Below are 21,573 nucleotides of genomic sequence, written 5' to 3' on the forward strand. Positions count from 1 at the left end.
ATGTTTAGTGTCACAATGTACTATTTAATGTCAAAATGTTTAAGGAAAGTGTGATGTTTTAACGTATGTTAAAAATTATTAAAGATTAAAAAATACTTTGCCCGATAATAATTTTTGGATACCCTGGATTTTTCACAACCTATTTTTGTGCACATATTTTCAAGTATTTACGGATTATAGATCTATCCTCATTTAATTAAATGAATTATAAATAATAAAAACGCTGAAATAAAACAAGAAACTTTGAGATTATATATTTGTATCAAAATAAATCGAAAATAGACCATTTATTTGCGTTTACGTTTTTCAAAATTGTTCACATTAATCTTTTTCCGGGTACGCACGAAAATTAATCAAGGCCATTGCATGTCCTGTTAATACTTTATATTAATATTTTCCCTTGCTTTGTCATTATTAATGTGTAGGTTCAGAAAGCCAGAATAAAATACTCTGAACCTCATACCTCGTAAATAGCATTTTAGCTATATATCATAAATGCTTAATACCTTATGGCGCCATCTTCATCTATATAATTAACAACAAAAACAATAAAGTTTATGCAGTGGATAAATTACAATAATAGAGAAATATACCGTTTCGTCGAATGAGGAATTAATCTGTATTATGTAATTGTTTCGTTATTCTCTATTTTCTATTGTTTAAACGTAGGCAGCGAAATAAGAAAATCGATCGTTGTCAAAATAATGTTTATCTTATATGGATAAATAGGCAGATTGATCCATAATATTCAAAAGACGTCTACGTAATAATAGCTTTAATCCTTCACATTCGGAGCAAAGGCAATTGCAGTATTAGTAGTTAATAACCATACGGAAGTCCTAGATATTCTTGAATGCAAAGCGTATATATTGGAACGCTGACATACAACAACCTCTTAAAGCTGAGATCATCATATTTGCATTAAAATAACAATTAACGGTTATCAATAAAAACATACTTTCTTAATATAATATTTCCTCGTACTGTGTATTTATTGCTATGGTCACATAACATTCACGAACAACATACACAACAGATTGTTACGTTATAAGGTATAACCATGAGGGGAAATCGGATATAAAACAGCGAGCAACATGGCGTCAAAACAACTAGTAAATCATGCGTTTATGATGTTAAGAAATTGAACACAATATCATCAGGTGAATTAACGACAACATTAACAAAACCCTGCAATATAACGACAGATACTGAATAGGTTTACCTCAACTGGCCAGGCAAGCACTGCTTATCTCCCCTTCCCTGATCTGAGTTTTTGCTATGTATATATCGAAATTGAGGTCAAGGATACAAAAAATACTGCACATAAACGACGCTTTTTACACATGTTTTTATTTGTGATACATCAGGTGTATCATATTGCTTTCATTTTTTCCATATCCTTATAGCTTTGCGATAAATCACGCTACCTCACACAACCGCCTGCTCGAAGTGGACAAACCATCCAGCTATTCTGGTCCTGTGTTACTAATTTTTACTTCAACATCACATCTCTAGTGGAATTTTAATGGATTTTATATATTTTTTATAATATGAATTTGAATATGTTTTGGGATGCTTTGAAATTTCTATATGATCAACAATTATCATGCATGTATAATACTTTAAAGTTTTTATATAAGATTATCTCAATTCATGCTTAATTTCTCATTATTATCTGTAATGAATATAATCTTAATATTAGTACTATATAAATATCTGGACCAGCCAATATTATAATGCGAAGAAATGGAATTGGGGACAGATACTCTGTATGGTAGTTGCTTGGTTTGTTGGTTCTAAATTAGTTAATGGGTGGTCGGATGGCGCAGTGGTAATTCAAACACCTTTCACCTAGCCATACGGGGTTCGATTCCCGGAATGAAGGAATGGGGTCACCTGCCCGACCACGTGGGTTCTCCCTGGGATTGGACTTTCAAAATTCAAAATTCCCAGGAATACAAACTTGAAGCAGTTCAATGCATACATTTATCATTTTCAGTTTTTCATTGTGAGACAGTTTGAATAGTTTAACATAACCATTGAAATACTCCTATGCTGTTGCCAATTCAATGTTGGTAATGCACAGCTGACTTTGGTAAATTAGAAACCGTAGCAATACCATACAATGATGGATATTATTGGAAAAAAAGTAGCCGGCACCTTTGTGATAAAAAAAAACTTAATTTCAGAAGTTATTTTAAAGGAATTCCATTATTGTTTTGGTCTGTGTTCTAAAACTAAAGGTCTTTCAGTATCTGCCTTCACATGATTAACTAAGGAATTTTCAGACCACCGGTTATTTTGAAATTCTTGCATATATAACTGATGAGTCAACAGTTTCTTTTTTATTTCTGTGAATGTCAAATTTCCAAGAGGTATAAGTAGATACTTCTGTCTGTTTGGTCGTGGAATCGCCTTCATAATTGGCTTCGCTTGTATTTTATCCAGGAGCCCTTTGATAACACTGATTGCACGTGTTAAGTAATGTGTGTCACTATTATTATGCATTGTTAGGTGTTGATCTGGTACGGTGTTTTTATTTTCCCTGTTTCCAAATATTCGTTTATCATCTGTCATATTGCTAGTATCCATGAACCCGTAATCATTTGATATTTTATTCTGTGTTTGTCGGTTTTGCTGTTCGGAAAGCCATTCGAAGTTTTTCATATCCGAATCATGGGCATTAATTTCATTCAGTTCAGCACGTGAAATCTGTTCTTCCACTTGCTTTGCTCTCTTCCCATATGGGTCCTCTTTAACAACTTTCCGTTTAATCGTTAAAGGTTTTACATGGTATTTGTCTGATTCAAAGTACCTTTCTTGGTTTTTCAATCTCGCTAATAGCGAGAGATCTTCAACAGGATGCATAATAGTTTTACCACTGGCTTGACTGCTTACATTTGGTTGTCTGTCAGATTTTAACAGGTCTTTTTTCAAATGTTTTCCAACATACGTTTTTGTTTTAGAGATCGACTTTTCTACTTTTGTTGTTTTTATCAGTCGGTTATCTTGCTTTTTATGACTTTCTACAAAAGTTCCCTTCATGGGTGGATGTATGACACTGGTGTAACTAGAAATCGAATCCGTTGCATTATATCCTTCTATTGATGTCGTGTTCCTGAGATAACTACTTGTTTTTTCTGGTAGAACATTTTTCTTATTATACTCTTTCATTGGGGCCTTTGTCTTTTGTCTATCTGACTGACGATTATCATTTGATTTTCCTTGTAAATTTCCTTTTATATCGTACAATTTCATTGGAGTCTTTTTCCTAACACCACGCGTCTTTTCCTTTTCAAACTTAACAGAACTTTTTGGTTTTCCTTGTAAAATGTCTTCCAAGTGAAGCACTTTTATTTTAGGACTATTTGTTATATCATGTGCCTTTCCTTTTTCAAGTTTAACAGAACTATTTGGGTTTCTTTCCATTTTGGCATTTTTCCTAATATCACGTGTCTTTTCCTTTTCAGTTTTAACAAAACTGTTAGGCGTTCTTTTTATTTCAGGATTTATCTTAATATAACGTATCTTTACGTTTTCATTCATGACTGTGCTGTTCGATTTTCCATGCTTGATTGAGCTGTTCGATTTTCCATGCTTGATTGAACTGTTCGATTTTCCATGCTTGACTGTGCTGTTCGATTTTCCATGCTTGATTGAACTGTTCGATTTGCCATGCTTTACTGAGCTGTTCGATTTTCTATGCTTTACTGAGCTGTTCGATTTTCCTTGTAAAATTTCTGTAATGTCATACACTTTCATTTTAGTAGGTAATCGTTTTGGCGTTAATGGTTCCTTAATTGACATAGGCGTTGTTGTCGTTAATGGCCTCGTCGATGTCCTTAAGACAGTGGTATCATATTTTTCTATTTTAGTTCGATTGTTTGGTGATTTTACTGTACTCATTATATCCTCAGTATTCAGCATAGTGTATGTCGAAGTTGATTGGGATATTGCATTCTGAAGCGTGTCTGCTGTGGATTTATAACTTAATAGGTTTCGTTCAGTGGTTTCTTCCTTGTCAGTCAGAAACTGATCAGTGCTAAACGCATTGGTTTCCAAGTGATATTCGGAAGATGGCAGAGGAGTTGTATTTTTACTAGGAATAAACATTGGTACATCGGTTTTAAAATTCACTATTTGGGTTCGTTTATTGATATTTTCACTAAACAAATATTCACCTTTCACAATAGGATGCTTATCTCCAGTAAGCGGTTGTTTAGATGTCAAACTCGTTAAGGGTACAACATCCTTATGTGTTGTTGAAGGATCAACAAAGCCATTTACAACAGTCGATGTTTCATCCTTGACAGTATCGGACAGTTGGCTCATTGGTTCCTTTACAGAAGTATTAGTACCTGTAACGTCATTATATTTTCTAACTGTCTTATGTTCAGACTCACGTGTACTGTGATTGTACTCCAACTGTGTATCTGGTGTAACATAACCTCTGGGTTCATGTATGTTATTTAGCTGCATGTAATCGGCGATATTTGAGTCAGGAGCTGTTATTGAAATATTCGGCCGCCCATGTTCTACAGTTTTCCAACTATGTGGTAATAATGTACGGGTATGAAGCTGTGAGGGCTGGTGGTACACACTTTCTCGTAGTTTGTGTGGTCCAATGACATACCCACCATCTTCATGACTTCCTGTATTCGGAGTCAATTCGAGATTGATTGGAGGCTTTGAAGTTGTGGAAGGCTGTCTGGTATCATATATACCTTGCTCTCTGCGGGTTGTTCTGTTAAAATTGTTATATTGTCTCGATGAAGATATTGTATGTGATTCATCATAGCTAATCATTTTGGACTTGCTAGTAGGTACTCGAGTTCTCACAACAGTTGGTTCATGTTGAACACTTTCTTGCATCAGTGGCTTTGCATTGGTCATTGGAATTTTAACTGACTGTGTGGTGAAGGTCCAAGCTGGTGTTCTCTGTCCATAAATCATATTAGCAGGAGATGTTGTATCGCTACTAACATAACTCCAGGCATCCATAAGTCTATCTGACGTGTCCTTCCATTCCTGAGCTTTAATGTGTCTGTCATTTTTTAATTTTGTACTATGATATGAAGTTTTCTCTTTCCACAGTGCGTTTTGAAGAGCATTAGATAAGGCGGGACTTTGTCGGACTCGTGGTGGTTCATTATAAACTCTTTTCAAATCTTCAAGAGGTGGTTTTGATTCTATAACTCTTTTTCTATGTCGGAAGGCAGAAGACATAGGACCAACTTTATTCGCAACAAAAGAGTGACTTCGGTAGGTTCCATGTCCTTGCAAATTGCTCGAAGTTGAATAGGAGTTTGTTAGTGGAAAATGATTTAAAAACAATCCACTGGTATCGTGATGAGTAAATCGTTTTGAGACAGGACGTATTTCAACGAAGCCATTTTCGTTATCTATTTTTGGATTATATTTATTTCCCTCTGTTAAAAATACCTTCTGATATTGGACCGTTTTGGCATTTACCATCGACAATAACAAAACCAAGTACTTGACGATCATAAACAGGGACATATCTTTCCTATCATGAACGCCAACCATCTGAAAATAAATATGAAATTGAGTTAAAGTTGAGTCATGGTTCAAAATATACAATGCTAATCACGCAATGCTGACATAATTCATAGGATTGATACAATCGAACAAATGGGCATCGTATTTTCTTTTATTATTGATGAAACCAGATGGATTTTCTTATACACATTTTCCATAGATTTTGTTAATTTCAAAAAATAAATCGAAGTTAGTTCGTTTTCAATTATATCGATGTTTTTTTTTTTTTTCGGTTACGTTGTCTTCCGTAATGATATTTCTTAATCTTAGTGATTACGCATCAGCATATTCACTAACATGACGAAGAAAATGATATAAATAAGGGATGACTTAAATCTAATACGCATGCTTATATTTTACCGCATGAAATTTGAATTAATATTGAGAAAATATTGTAGAGCTGAAACATTCAAAGTATAATATCAAATTTTAAATTCAATATTAATTCTTTGTAAACAAGGTTTCCATATACATGCCTCAAGATACGTTTTATGGATTAAATTGACGTGTGTGGTATAAACATAACTAATGCAAAAATAATCCAAACGGGTTTTGTCCAAGTTTAAACAATTCGTGAACGGGATAAATAATTGAAATCTTTTATGGCCCCACATTCCATATAAGAATAAAGGATAATTACTCACTCACCATTTATCATCTGGTAACACTGACCAATCGAAAATTTTATTACAATATGACAGAAAAATATTGTGTAATAAACAGAATTTATAGCAGTTCCCTTAGTGTTTGCAAATATCTTTCATCCCTGTTGCTAATCATTTGGTATATTCACCAGTGCACATGTACCAAAGGATTAGCAACACTCATCAAATGAGTTTGACACCGTTTGATATCGACTATATAATATATCATGATGTTTTATATCGCTTTAGATAACTCATACGTTTGACATACTCAAAAGCGATAAAAAAAGGACGAAAGTAAAAAAAAAAAAAAAAACACACACACAAACAAACAAACAAACAAAAACCCAAGAGAGACACAAAAAGTACAAAACGATGTTTTTGATACGGGTTTTGTTTATAAGAAGTTATAAGGAATGTGCATCATAAGAACAATAAGAACATATACAGAAGATTACAACAATTGAAAAGAACATCAAACCGCAAAAGTGTATGCTACAACGTAAACTGTCAAGACTCTTGATGTCACACTGCATTGAAACATTCTCTGCAGTATATCTGTGTGTAGAGTGTGATATAACTTTGAGATATTTGACATTTAATATATTTTACACATAAATATTATCATATTTTATTTCTCATCAGTTACACTGTTAAATCATGTGAAATGAATATAATGACGGATTCGGGTTACTGGCTCGTTCAAGTAAGCAATATGTATGTTAACAGTACTAATTAAATGCTTTGAACTTTAGGCGTGTAAAGTTATAAATATAAAAAATCTGAAACGAAACATTCAATAAATAAAAAATAATATCTTTCTGTTGCCTTAAAAGAATACAACCAATGACTGAATCGCATCCATGAAAGGCTTCCACTTAGCAAAATATGTATTGATTTATCCTTTTCTTATTATCATAATGTATAGAAAACACTTTGTACAAAATCAATAACCTTGGTTTAATACCATTGTTTAACAAAGCGTTGATATGTTGCGAGCATCTCTGTGACAGAAAGGGTTCACTATATCTTAATATTGACATTATAATATTGTGATTACAAGAGGTGTCATTATGTAAGAAACTTACCTTTTGAACTTATGTTACCACCATAATCAACTCGAGTGATCCGCTGTAATAGCTCAGTAATGTTAAAGTGAACCTTAGCCGTATCAGTTGACAAAAAACTACTGAAATACGTAAGCATGTTTTCATTATATTAACATTAACTGGCAAAGTAGTATATCATGTAACATGTATTTGTATCACAAGACCACCAAAGGTGAAATGCTCAATGTCATTATTACATCGATTGAGGAATATGTTAAACATGATCACTGATGGATTTCGCGTGTCCATTATGTACTCAGATATACGATATCATTGTGTTTTTTTCAGTAAACGTGATCTTCGTAGCTGAGAATGATTAAAAAAGGGACACTCTTGTCGCACGTAAATCATGCTTGATATTTGTGTTGACCTTGTTGACACGAATCCTAGCGACAAACTTGTGTTTCCTGTGATGTGAACATTGTGGTGTTTATACACCGGCACCTTTTTCTACTTCAGGTTAAATGTATCTCTCTGGGATGTCAGGCACACACACACAGATTTGTGTTAATTTGTAACACAGTTTGTTCTGTTTGTAAACGATAAATGAAAATTAAGAATTTATCATTTCATGTCTGCTGCATCATATCTGCTGAATAGAAAATGAAACAAATTGTACAAACCAAGGATAATAATATATGTGAAATACATGTGTATTTAATTAACAAAAGACAAAAAAAACCTTATATACCTAATATAACTTAATACCGGAAATGACAGTTAATTATTACTATATCTATACAGCAACTGTTTTGGTTCTGACAGATCTGGTAGGATGTCTGTTAAATCGGTAGTCGATAGAGTCAGATTTTCTGTTAGTGTTTTGTAATGTTGCTGAGTTTAAACGACATTATACGACTTGTTGTCATTATACCACTAATTTTTTATGCATATGTATATGATACAATGGACAGCTGATAGTCATTGTAATCATCCTCACAGAAACACAAAGAAACATTATGTTTGGGGTTGCAGCTCGATCTTATTTAAAATAAAGTCAGACAATAGTGTTAACATGACGATGTATCAGAATCTGGAAATAACTAACTTGTATTGTTCACTGAAACTCAGATCTACGGTAAAGAGAAGTCTTTACTAATAAAAAATGTTTTAACAAGCATACTGATTTGACAAGCAAACTGTCAGATAAGCAGGTATGCCAGTTGCAGACAGCACTGCACTGCAATTGATTAGACGATAGGAATATGCATTGATGCCAAATAATGATAATTGAGATATGGAAATTTAATAGTTATCAAAATTGCATTTTCTCTTTCATAAAAAGAAGCTTCAAAAATGCTACCAATACTTTTTAAACAATCATCTGTTGTAAAATGTTGTAAGTAGCGTTATATATCTCGAATTTACAAGGCTCTTTATTACATCATTGTATTCCTAGTGCATCCTAGCAACACCGATGTCAGCTGATGGAGATCGCCATCTTGTTTACTAATTTGCTTACGTCGGTCAGTTTTAGCCATACTTTACACATTTGTTTATATGGAAACCGAGCTCGACAGAAAGCTGTCAGTTAAGAAGTGGTTGAGGTAAGTGTTATGGTATCAAAGTTTTTCAATATTGAATTAGTGAGTGAGTGAATGAGTGAGTGAGTGAGTGAGTGAGTGAGTGAGTGAGTGAGTGAGTGAGTGAGTGAGTGAAAAATGGGTGGGTGGGTGGATGAGTGGATGAGTGAGTGAGTGGGTGGGTGAGTGGGTGGGTGAGTGGGTGAGTGAGTGAGTGAGTGAGTGAGTGAGTGAGTGAATGAGTGAGTGAGTGAGTGAGTGAGTGAGTGAGTGACGCTGATAAAACAAAGTTTCTTTTGTCTACATCCGCCGACTGTCATCGCGTTATACTATGCAGCAACCTCCTCCTCACGGTCTGTAGTCATCAAAGTAATAGGGGTAATTGTGTCTACATTATTCCGACCGCCAGTCATTTGTTGTGTCCCGACTTACCAGCCTCACTCATCTCTGGCTTACCGATACACATGGCAACAGAAGTCTGTATCGTGTAAATGTCCTTCTAGGGAGCGCAGCCTATATTTTTTATTCGTGGAGTATTGACAAAAATACCAATGAAATTTAAGAAATTCGAAAGAATGGGATAAAGGATCGTTTTAAAACAAAGCTGTTAACAATAATTCGTATTCCGCACAAACATAAATCAGAAAAAAAAGAATGTTTAGATTTAAATGTTTATGTTTACAATGACATTTTTCCCGAGTAGCTATCGACGATGGAATAGTAATATTTGTTTTCAAATGACAACACAAACAATAATTTGTATATAAATAAGTTTGTAATAGTCTTGCCTTCCGTTCAAATCTATTATTTTTCCGGTTATAGAAACAAAATGAAATCATAGAAATGAGTTACAAGCGACATAGCTAATGTTCTGTCATAGTGCAGACACCTTATACCTTATTATCTGTTAAAATTTAACGAAAAGAAATCGAAACCAAACATCTTTACACTGATCAGTTTTACAAAACCTTCACAACGTAAGTGTGAGAAAATTTCACTCTGATTATAATAAATGTCAACATATTGCGATATTTGATTATTTTCAATGAAGTTGTATAATTTTTATAAGTCTCAAGTTTCCGATTTTGATATATTTCAATCACAATCAAATATGTCATAATACGCTCATATATATATTCATGGAAGATGTTATAGACTGGGTTTTCCTGTTTTCGTTAATATCAGTTTTTGAAATTTTGAAACACTTAATATAAATGGTAGTTTTCCAGTTCTTTATCATCATACCATGAATATCGTACAACACCAATAAACTTAGTAACATCTCGCTATGTTGTAGGGTTTACACGAGGTCATTTCAAATTTTGGCGAATTCCAACTATTGGATTTTCATACACATTTACATCACCAATTATTACTACATCATGTTTCACTACTGATTATCATCTTCCTCCTTTTTCTGTTTTGGTTCCTGTGATTGCTGCGGATCCGCAAAATATTGATCCAGCCATGGCATTGATGTAGTGTAAAAAATGGTTGGTGTCTTGACTGGCACTGGCAAATAATTGAAGAATAAATTATTTGTAGTTTGTCCCTTTACTAAACCAGTTGGTGGTTCGTAATATTTATAATTGCCATTTGCATCGATGTAGTAATATCCACCTTCTGTTTTCGTTTTTACTTCCTGTACTGGTGTAGTTACAGTAGTTTCTGCAGAAAGTTTTATGTTGTTTTTATTGTTTACCTGTGCTTTGGTAATAGCTGATTCTGCATCCCCTACTACTGCCGTTTTGGCTGGGCTTACATCGACTGTTGCAGAACGGGATGCTGCCGCTATATGACCAAATGCGGACGAAGCAGAATATGCTCCGGTCGCACTTTTATGCACAACTTGATCCATTTGATCTATAGGTTGCGTATGGCCTGAAACGCTTGTACTGGCTGTTTTTTTATCACTCGACATAGACCTAGCTGTTTTTGCGCTTATTAGTTTTACGCCATCACCCTTGGTATTCACTAAATCATTTTTTGTCGATCTTGAAACGGAAACCAATGGTGTTCCCGAGAGTATTGGTGTTGATTGATGCGAGATTCTATTTTGTTCTGACATCTCACTATCAACTCTAGAAGATTTTAAAGAAGGTCCTTTACTTGTATCCACTGCATTTGGTGTAGATTTCGGAAGGGATTTATTGATTACAGTTCCTTTTGCTATTGGCTGAGAAGAGGTTGGTTTCTGTTGAGCAACACTATTTCCTAATTGCATTTCGCTAACAGAATACTGCTTTCCACTATTAAGAGACTCGACTGTAACGGAGGTCTCACTCGATTTTCTTGTAGGTTTCTCAGAGGTCTTAGAATCAGGCGCAGTCAATGCGGATACTTTAGATATCAAAGGCCCAGATGATCCCTGTCTGTTTACTGGTAAAACAAATTGTTGTTTGGTTTTGCTAGACCCTATTCCTTTTCCATCTCTAACGGATGTTTGCGATTGTGACTGCCCAGATTTAGTATCAGTGTCTTCACCTTTTCCTCTGTTGTCCTGCACCTTTCGCCCAAAACTTTGCGGCATTCCTTGAGAATCTTGTGGAATGATTCCTTTACCAAGAATGCTATTTTCTCCAGGCTTTTTCTCTTTGCCTCGTAAAGACACATATGAACCTTGCGAAGGTATGGCCAATTGGTTCGTATCAGACCCATTCATTTGTGAACTTGAAACTATTTTAATCTGATTGCTTTGATCCATTTCATTTAACGTATTTCTTTCATTTTTTACGAAATTGTCTTTTTTCGGTTTTGATGGTGTCAGACGGGGATATTTTGTTGGACCTGCAGAACCATTTTGTGTGTTATCTTTCCGTGAAAGGTGTATAGAACGTCCTTGTAAAGCTGTTGCTGCTGGAGAAATGGCAACATTTGATGGCAAAGGAACACTCCGACTCTTAGATGATGAGGATGTCCACACAGTTGATGAAGGGAAACGACTGCTGCTTTTTGACGGGATCAAATCATTCTGTTGCGTCTGTGGTTGACTGTCAACTCGTGGAGGAGGTTGCTGACTGCCATTTCCTTGCGGGAGGCTTTGAAGTTGATTTCGTGAAATAGGAAGTTGAACGCCCTTCGTAAGAGTAGTGGGTGGTTGACGGTCATTTTGTGGATAAGGTGGCTGATGACCTTTTATCGACGGTAATGATTGACGGACATTTTGCGGAGGAGTTGGCTGACGGCCATTCGATGAGGGAGACAGTTGTAGGTCATTTGGTGGAGAAGGTGACTGACGGCTATTTAATGGAGGAGTTGGCTGACGACTTCCTTGTGAAGATGGTTGAAGGCCATTTGGAGGAGGAGGTGACTGACGGCCATTTGATGGAGGTGACTGACGGCCTCTTTTCGAAGAAGATATTTGACGGGCATTTTGAGGAGTAGGCTCACGGCTGTTTGATGGAGAAGATGACTGGCGGCCTTTTGTCGACGGTGATGATTGACGAACATTTTGCGAAGGAGTTGGCTCACGGCCATTCGATGAGAGAGACTGTTGGAGGGCATTTGGTGGATAAGGCGATTGAAGTCCCTTTGATGGAGGTTGTGGTTTACGTCTGTTTTGTTGAGAAGGTTGACGTTTATCTTGTAAAGGTGGTTGACGCCCATTTTGTGGAGGAGTTGGCTGACGACTATCTTTTGAAGATGGTTGAAGACCATTTTGTGGAGGATGTGACTGACGGCCATTTGATGGAGGTGACTGACGGCCACTCGGTTGAGGGAGTTGACGATCATTTGATGAAATGGGTGGTTGACGGCCATTTATTGTAGGTTGTAGACGCGTATTTTGAGTTTGAGGTATCGGACGGCGATTTTGTGGTGAAGGTGATTGACGGTCATTGGATGGAGGACGTGACTGAATTTCATTTATTGGAGGAGGTGGTTGACGGCTATTTCCTTGAGGAAGTGACAGACGGCCATTCGATGGAGGACGCGGGTGAAGGCCATTTAGTTGAGAAGGTGATTGGCGGCCATTTTTCAGAGGAGGTGATTGACGGCTATTCGATAGAGGAGGTTGTTGACGGCCATTTGGTGGAGGAGGTGGTTGACGGCTTTTCGATTCCGGAGGTTGTTGTCGGCCATTTGGCGGAGGAGGCGATTGACGGGCTATTTGTTGAGGTGGCTGGCGGCTATTCGAAGCAGAAGGTGGTTGGCGGCCATTGGATGGGACAGATGGCTGCTGGCCATTTAGTGGAGGTGATTGACGTCCATTTTGTGGAGGAGGTTGTTGACGGCCATTTTGTGAAGGAGATGATTGACGGACATTTGATGGAGGTGGTTGTTTACGGCCATTTTGTGGAGGTGATTGGCGACCATTTGATGAAGGAGGTTGTTGACGGCCATTTTGTGAAGTAGTTGATTGACGGACATTCGACGGAGGAGGTTGTTGACGGCCATTTTGTGAAGGAGGTAATTGACGGACATTCGACGGAGGAGGTTGTTGACGGCCATTTTGTGGAGGTGATTGACGGCCATTCGACGGAGGAGGTGGTTGACGGCCATTTTGTGAAGTAGTTGATTGACGGGCATTTGATGGAGGTGGTTGTTGTCGGCCATTTTGCGGAGGAGGTGATTGACGGCCATTCGACGGAGGAGGTTGTTGACGGCCATTTTGTGAAGTAGCTGATTGACGGACATTTGATGGAGGTGGTTGTTTACGGCCATTTGGTGGAGGAGGTGGTTGACGGCCATTTTGTGAAGTAGTTGATTGACGGGCATTTGATGGAGGTGGTTGTTGTCGGCCATTTTGCGGAGGAGGTGATTGACGGCCATTCAACGGAGGAGGTTGTTGACGGCCATTTTGTGAAGTAGTTGATTGACGGACATTTGATGGAGGTGGTTGTTTACGGCCATTTTGTGGAGGTGATTGGCGACCATTCGACGGAGGAGGTTGTTGACGGCCATTTTGTGAAGGAGATGATTGACGGACATTCGACGGAGGAGGTTGTTGACGGCCATTTTGTGGAGGTGATTGACGACTATTCGATGAAGGAGGTGATTGACGGCCATTTGACGGAGAAGGTTGTTGACGGCCATTTTGTGAAGAAGTTGATAGACGGATATTCGATGGAGGTTGTCGGCCATTTTGCGGAGGAGGTGATTGACGACCATTCGATGAAGGAGGTGATTGACGGCCATTTTGTGAAGTAGTTGATTGACGGACATTCGATGGAGGAGGTTGTTGATGGCCATTTTGTGGGGGTTGTTGACGTCCATTTTGGGGAGGAGGTGATTGACGGCCATTTGGTGGAGGTGATGATTGACGGCCATTCGACGGAGGAGGTTGTTGACGGCCATTTTGTGAAGTAGTTGATTGACGGACATTTGATGGAGGAGGTTGTTTACCGCCATTTGGTGGAGGAGGTGGTTGACGGCTTTTCGATTCCGGAGGTTGTTGTCGGCCATTTGGCGGAGGAGGCGATTGACGGCCTATTTGCTGAGGTGGCTGGCGGCTATTCGAAGCAGAAGGTGGTTGGCGGCCATTGGATTGGAAAGATGGTTGCTGGCCATTTAGTGGAGGTGATTGACGGCCATTTTGTGGAGGAGGTGATTGGCGGCCATTTAGTGGAGGAGGTGATTGACGGCCATTTTGTGGAGGAGGTGATTGAGGGCCATTGGTTTGAGGAGGTTGTTGACGGCCATTGAGTTGAGGAGGTTGTTGACGGTTATTCGGAGGAGATGGTTGACGGCCATTGGTTTGAGGAGGTTGTTGACGGCGGTTTGGTGGAGGAGATGGCTGACGGCCATTGGGTTGAGGAGGTTGTTGACGGCGGTTAGGTGGAGGAGATGGCTGACGGCCATTGGGTTGAGGAGGTTGTTGACGGCGGTTAGGTGGAGGAGATGGCTGACGGCCATTGGGTTGAGGAGGTTGTTGACGGCGGTTTGGTGGAGGAGATGGCTGACGGCCATTGGGTTGAGGAGGTTGTTGACGGCGGTTTGGTGGAAAAGATGGCTGACGGCCATTGGGTTGAGGAGGTTGTTGACGGCGGTTTGGTGGAGGAAATGGCTGACGGCCATTGGGTTGAGGAGGTTGTTGACTGCGGTTTGGTGAAGAAGATGGCTGACGGCCATTTGATAAAGGATATGGTTGATGGTCGTTTAGATGTTGATGACCATTTGTACGAGGGCGTGGTTGACGGTTATTTTGAAGAGATATGTGTCCAGGCTGTGGAGAAATTGGTATGCCATCAGATTGTGGCGACAGTAGTCGGTTTCTTGATGTAAGCGAAAAACTTTGTTGGGATGAACTTCGAACAGGAGTTGTTTTGAGAGATGACACGCGTCCGTTTTGGTCTCGTCGATTAGGCGGTCGTCCCTGTATTAGGGGTAGAGCAGATGGAGGTCTTTGGAATCGTAGAGAACGACTTAGTTGTTCACCTCTTGACTTCAGACGAGTGGTTTGTCCTGGAAGAATAAAGCAGATAATATCCTTTGCAGGGATGATTGAAATCGTTATAATAGATGCAGATATGAAATCTCTGTCCCACAAAATCTGCTTGAGAAGCAAACTGAATAAATGATGAAAAAATATAAATATAAATGCCTGTTTACTCACCCCAAACAACGTAAACGTATTTTTAACTGGTTGTAAAATAAAAAGATATGTTTATATATATATGTGTATATATATATCAGTCAGAATGAAATGTGTTTTTGATAAGCAATGTACAGTAAATACGTACACAGTTTAGAGGGACAACTGTGAACATCATACCTCTTTGTGCCACAGATGAACCAACTGACGCCGCAAAACGTGGTCGAACATTACTCTTTGTCCCAGAGAAAGAAACTGGTTTAGGCGTAGCAGGCGGAGGAGATGGCTTTCCACTGTACCTTTTGGGATTTGATTTACCTCCCACGGCTCCGCTAAACGAAAACGGCTGAGAATTCTGAAGACCGTTCCGAGTATTTGTGGGAGGTTTATCGTTGTTATTAGGAAATTTGAGTGGTGTACATCCTACTAAGGCGATGATTGATAGCACAATAGACAGGACAGTGAATGAAGGCATCTCTTCTCGCTTTCCTAAAAAGTATAATGATAGATATATTACATTTATGAATATATACAAAACAAATAAAAAAAGAATGAATAAAAAGTTTTCAAGTTAAACCGATAGGTAGCATGAAAAACGACTGTTCCCTATACCCTTATAAGAATCACAATAGAATTCCTTCAATCCCACGTCGATGTCAACTCATTCTCTTCACGTGCACATTCTATTTGGTATCAAGAACGTACCTGGTAGGAAATCACAGGAATCTAAATATTCCATAGTTACTCCTAAAAGACATACACTCTTACTTTCCTTTCTGGGGTAAACCAAGACCTCATTTGAGATCAAAATCGTAAAATTTTTAATTGCGTTCGCAAGTACATTAAGGACACGAACCGTTTCTATTTACAGAAGTAAGGATTAGTTTGAATCCTTTTCAAACATTGTAGTCAGATGAATATTACCATAAGGACGGATTAATTTTAAAATAGTTTCTATCCCCGTATCATCTAGCCTTTCCCAGGTCCGTATAAAAAACGTAGGTATTAAATATGTAAGGTACAGCGAAACAACTGTCAATACTAATGATGCTAATTCAATTTGCTTTAAAATATTGAAATTAGCATCAAGAAGGAATGACACGATTGAAACCACGCCGCTCCAAGTCTTCTTGACTGCAGTGCACGTAGAGAGTAGGATAGAGAACTTCCGGTCCGGTTGATAGTTACCTCCCATATAGGGGTACTACAACACCCCTTTTTAAATTGTTTATGTGTCTTTTTGAAAGTATATTTGAATTAATAATCTTAGATGCTTGTGAACTATTTCGATGTAAATATGTGTTGGTGGAATGCATTGTATTTGTGGAATTTGAGAGCCCTCCTGTGTGAGAACATGTTTTGTAAACTTGAAGGCTGACCCCAGGGCTCCAACCCTGGCAGTCTTCCAACGAAATGGATGTCTGGAAAATAAAACTAAAAAAAAAACAAAAACAAAAAAAAACAAAAATGCATGCGTGGCATATACCATGTATAATGCATATGTTTGGAGAGGGCTTAACAAGTGATAAGTATTTGGACCCATTCCTTTTTATCATTTTCCAAGGCTTATATAAAATATGTTTTAATCAATAAATATATTGTTTTCTCAAAGAAAAACGTCTATTGTCCTTCAGTTGCATCATGGATTCACTTAATTCAAATAGTGATAAACAGCTTACTTATTTAAGATAATAATCTATCATTTTTCTATCAAAATCTATTCTGACAAATGTCTTACACAATACAACATCACAATTCATTATTGATATAATTAATTTAATAAAAAAAAAACCCACAAAAATCGTAAACAGAGATACCTTAATCGTCCTCTCTGCAGATCCGTAAAAAAGATTTTCCCAACAACGTAACTGGGATTAAATTCGTAAGAAATTCATTACCCTTGAAAAGTAAACAAAATGGTGACGTACAGTGTCTAAAGGTAATATTTGTACCGACATTAGAATTTCAACGAAAGAGTAGTAGTATCTGTATGCATATTTGTAAATAAATAACTAATTTTCCTGTCAATAAACGCATTATGAAAATAATGATACATGTAATAAAGACCAAACCACAGTAGAAAAGATCCATGATACACGTGTATTCTGAAAGTTATTTTCAGGTAAAAGGCCTTCTTTAAAATTTTCATTAGATTTGTGTAACGTGCAAGTGGTAGGTTAGTAACCGTCCTTTTTATACTAAGAAGCGTTTTTTTGTTATCATTTACGGTAGTTCAAATAACGCAATGTCCAAGATGTATATGATCTTTTCAAATACTGAATTATAAAAATATCTTTATCTAGAAAGGAATTATTTTTGTAAAATTATTTGAATATTTCTGCAAGATTCCTCTCGCGAAATTCACTATAAGTTAGATTTTGCTTCCTTATTCCTCAACTGGTGTATGTTAAACAGCATTTGGACAGGATATTGAATATTGATCACTTATCTCTTTTCTGCTGTTATGAACAGCACATTGTATACGCCTTAAACTCAAGCACACAAAAACGTGAAGTGTTCCAAAAAATAAAGATTTATAAGGTACGCCCAGGCCGACCTATGTAAGGACATGGAAGGTCATTAGGTGTGTTTTGCTTTGATTTAGGTAGTGATCAGTTGATTAATAGCTAGAACCTATTGTTATATCACGTATGTGATTGACAGGCCACATATAGCAACACTTCGGCCTGACGTGTATAGTCATTATGTTGTACACAGAAAACAATAATATTCTACTTACTTCTGTAATTACAGCTAAACATCGTGATTGAGAAGCGTTCCATATGCAAAAGACAATGTTAATCGTAGTGACTCTTTTGTGCATCAGCATTGAATATTATATAATTATGTACTATCACTAGCTTTAGTTTGCAATTTTCTCGTTAAGGCAAATACATCTAATTTTTAAAAGATCAACGTAATGAGAAATGATCTGTCAGATAAAATGTTTGGTTTTTAGTTGACAAAAGCAATTAGGAAAGTACTGTCATAATGACGGAAACATTATTCAAACCAAATTCGATCAAACTGGGGCAATTTATGATCAAAAGAATTATTTATACGAGAACTCATGAAAAGGAACACGTTTTCCTGAAGGGTAAGCGTCTTGTGCTTCGTAGACGACACTTGCCATGTAAATTTCACTCAATTGTATCACTTTCCTAAATGAGAACAAATTAAACAAAGGAACCACACGAAAATTGTTATACTTGTAACAAGAACTTGAATATGCAGAAAAAAAAAACTGCGACATGTTAATTAGATTTAGTTAAACTACACTTTAACAGATGGAAACTTGTTTAGGGTAGAATGTCCCACCGATTAAAAACAATGAAAAACAAAAACAAAAAAGTAAAAAATAAAGAAAGAAAATGCCGAATATTGACACAAAAGCCAATTTAAGTGACCAATTTTGACATCAGACAGCTGTTTCTTCCATTTTAGACTCGGCAGTAACATTAAGGACATAAAACCTTAAAACCTAGGAGACGACTGAAGAAAATACAGTGGACGTTATAAATAGCAAACACCAAACAGGGAGTAACACGCATTCCAAAATTTGGTATATGTAATCCGAATTATTATCAAATTTCTAAACTTGCCAAAATAACATAAAAAAAACACGTTGCAAATTAATATAATTGTCCTGCTGCTGTGCATTTCTAACTAAGGAGGTGATGAGAAAAACTCTGTTCAAAATACGATTAAGATATCACTTCCTCAATTATATAAATAATCCCATCCGTTTGACTATCGACATTTGATATTGTAAGCAGTAAATAAAAAGAAACCTTCGCAGATATGGCATCACTTAGTATTAGGACACTCTCCGTAAAAGAATGTTTAATGTTGATAGATACGTTCAGGGAAGATCAATCTATCTTTTATCTTTGATTTTTTAATTCAAGATATCGTTATTTATAATTACATTTTCTTATCAAATCGATTCCGTTTTTTAACACTACATCTATCAAAACTACAAAGCCAATACCGTCATGACAACAGACCCTTGCCTAGAACTCAAATTCGATGGCAATATCAGAAAATTAGAACAAAATAAAGATTGAAACGGAGACATTTGAGTAAACGTCTCTTCAAACTTATTTCAAACTTAATACTAGTATCAAAATCGTTATGTTGTCTCCCTGAAAGATTGTAAATTTAGTGCTACTATCAAACCGGTTATATTGTCACCCTGAAAATTGTAAACTTAGTGTTGCTATCAAACTCGTTGTCTCCCTGGGCGATCTTAAATATTGTGTTACTATTAAACCTGTATTATTGTCACCCTGAAAGATTCTAACCTTAGTATTACTTTGTCATATTGACTCCCGCAAAGTTTTAAAAACCACTGTTACTATGACACCATGATATCTTAAATTAGATATTAGATTTTAATGCACAAAGTTATATCGATAATGCAATGGATACTTAGCGGGCACTTCAATATGCGTGAAAGGATTTCATATGATATCGAATGAGAAATGGTACTGAACAAGATCGTACAAAAGACACTCAAGTTAACAGCACCATTCAATGGAAATTTAGATAGCATACAGTACACCTAAACAATGAATTCAACTGCATCATATAGATGTTTCGTCCTTCTAGCAATCGTCATTGGTTGAAACCTAGTAGACTACTGAGATCAAAGGAAATACCATGCATGTTTTTTTTTAATGAAGAAAACGTATATAATGCATGATGTTATAACAGCGAGCGTTTAACATTAAGATCAATGATGAAAAATCACAAAAGACCTTGCCGGTATTTCAATATTGATATAACTGTTGGTCATGTTTGTCTGTTTCGACCTTACTAAGTAATAGGTTCTAGTGATGTGAGTGTCTAATAAAGCTTTGTTCTATTCTTTGAACAACAAACATTTCAAATCAGAATACGAGAAAAGGATACAGATTAAAAATTTTACAATCCGATATCTTTCAAATTAGAATATCATTTGATAGATAATCCAAAACAAAACGGGATAATGTTTTAATTATCCCTTCATTCAAATGCATAATTGTCTTTCTATTGTTATTTGATGTTTTCAATACATAGATTTTGAAGGAGACATAATACTGACCTGTAGACAGTTGCCTCCAATGCTCCGTATCCTATTGTAACTGCACAAGAATCATCACAATAACGTTGTATATCAATATGCATATATACCTTTTTGTATACCACAAACTAAGTAATAAACACATCAGTCGTCTAGATCATGTACATCCGGGCAACTACCAATAAGCCTACTAAACACAAAAAGTGTTTTATCATGGTAAGTTCGACAATAAATATGAAAAACGGAAGTCGCATACATACCGATGTGTTGATCCTGCCGGATATGCTAACTATAAGTGTACAGAGGTGCTACCTGTGGAGACAGGTACCTATCGCCAGCTCAGAATAAACATGTCATGTATTTTTCTATGATAACCAAGCGGTTCCTCGCTAGCCTTTGATTACAGCTATGACCATAGAGTATATATCTATATTTCAAGCTAAATATATATGTTATGTTGACATGTTAAGTGTTGAACTATTTTTGTATAATGAAAAAAATCGTGGGAAAATAATGTTTGACCAGGGACTGCTATAAAAAAAACACCAGACGTCTCCCAAAGTTAAAGAGCATTCTTACAGCAATAGCAAGGTCAAATACCGTGTTCTTCACAGGTATTTGTATCCATAAAAAGACTGTAATGGCATGCATGTTTTGTATTATACATGGCATGTTTTCATGTACGTATATTTGAATGTCTTGACTTATATTTGATGATTTTCGGTTGACTGAATACGACACGCTACGTTATTGTGACAAATTATAAACTACATTTAGTTTCTCTTTGGACTCTAAAAAACGGATCATAAAAACTAACCTGTTTCAATTCATGCAAAACAATTGTATCGTTTAATAATATACATATGCACTTAACTTTCTGATTAATTAATCAGACATGAAAAATACTAAATGTATTGACTTACAGGGCTAGTGAAACACCCCTCGAGATTTTGACATTTCTTTCGGTCATTTTAACTTTTCCTTATTCGCCATTAAAAACTTTAAGCCTTTTTCGATATGAAATTCAAAACTATATTACAATGTGAAAAATAAATATAAAAATAGCAGATGCTACATGAGGTCCAAATCCCCACTGAACAATCTAACCGTCTCTGTTCCTACTTCATCATAAATATCTCAA

At 36.6% G+C, this 21,573-nt stretch overlaps 2 protein-coding genes across 2 annotated transcripts; both read right to left on the minus strand.

The window, feature by feature from the left end:
- Positions 1-2,211: 2,211 nt before the first annotated feature.
- Positions 2,212-5,475, minus strand: LOC132556430 (uncharacterized). Its single transcript, XM_060220842.1, has 2 exons — positions 3,739-5,475; positions 2,212-3,333 (listed from the first exon to the last, which is right to left on the minus strand). Exons 1-2 carry the CDS (start codon positions 5,473-5,475, stop codon positions 2,212-2,214), a joined length of 2,859 nt encoding a protein of 952 aa, XP_060076825.1.
- Positions 5,476-10,225: 4,750 nt separating this feature from the next.
- On the minus strand, positions 10,226-13,998 carry LOC132556432 (uncharacterized). Its single transcript, XM_060220843.1, has 2 exons — positions 13,923-13,998; positions 10,226-13,878 (listed from the first exon to the last, which is right to left on the minus strand). The coding sequence occupies exons 1-2, from the start codon at positions 13,996-13,998 to the stop codon at positions 10,226-10,228; spliced, it is 3,729 nt and encodes a 1,242-aa protein (XP_060076826.1).
- Between the last annotated feature and the right edge of the window lie 7,575 nt (positions 13,999-21,573).

The sequence above is a fragment of the Ylistrum balloti genome, unplaced genomic scaffold (assembly GCF_031769215.1).
Source record: "Ylistrum balloti isolate Yb309-2 unplaced genomic scaffold, AGI_CSIRO_Ybal_v1 Utg370568, whole genome shotgun sequence".
Classification (NCBI taxonomy): Eukaryota; Metazoa; Mollusca; class Bivalvia; order Pectinida; family Pectinidae; genus Ylistrum; species Ylistrum balloti.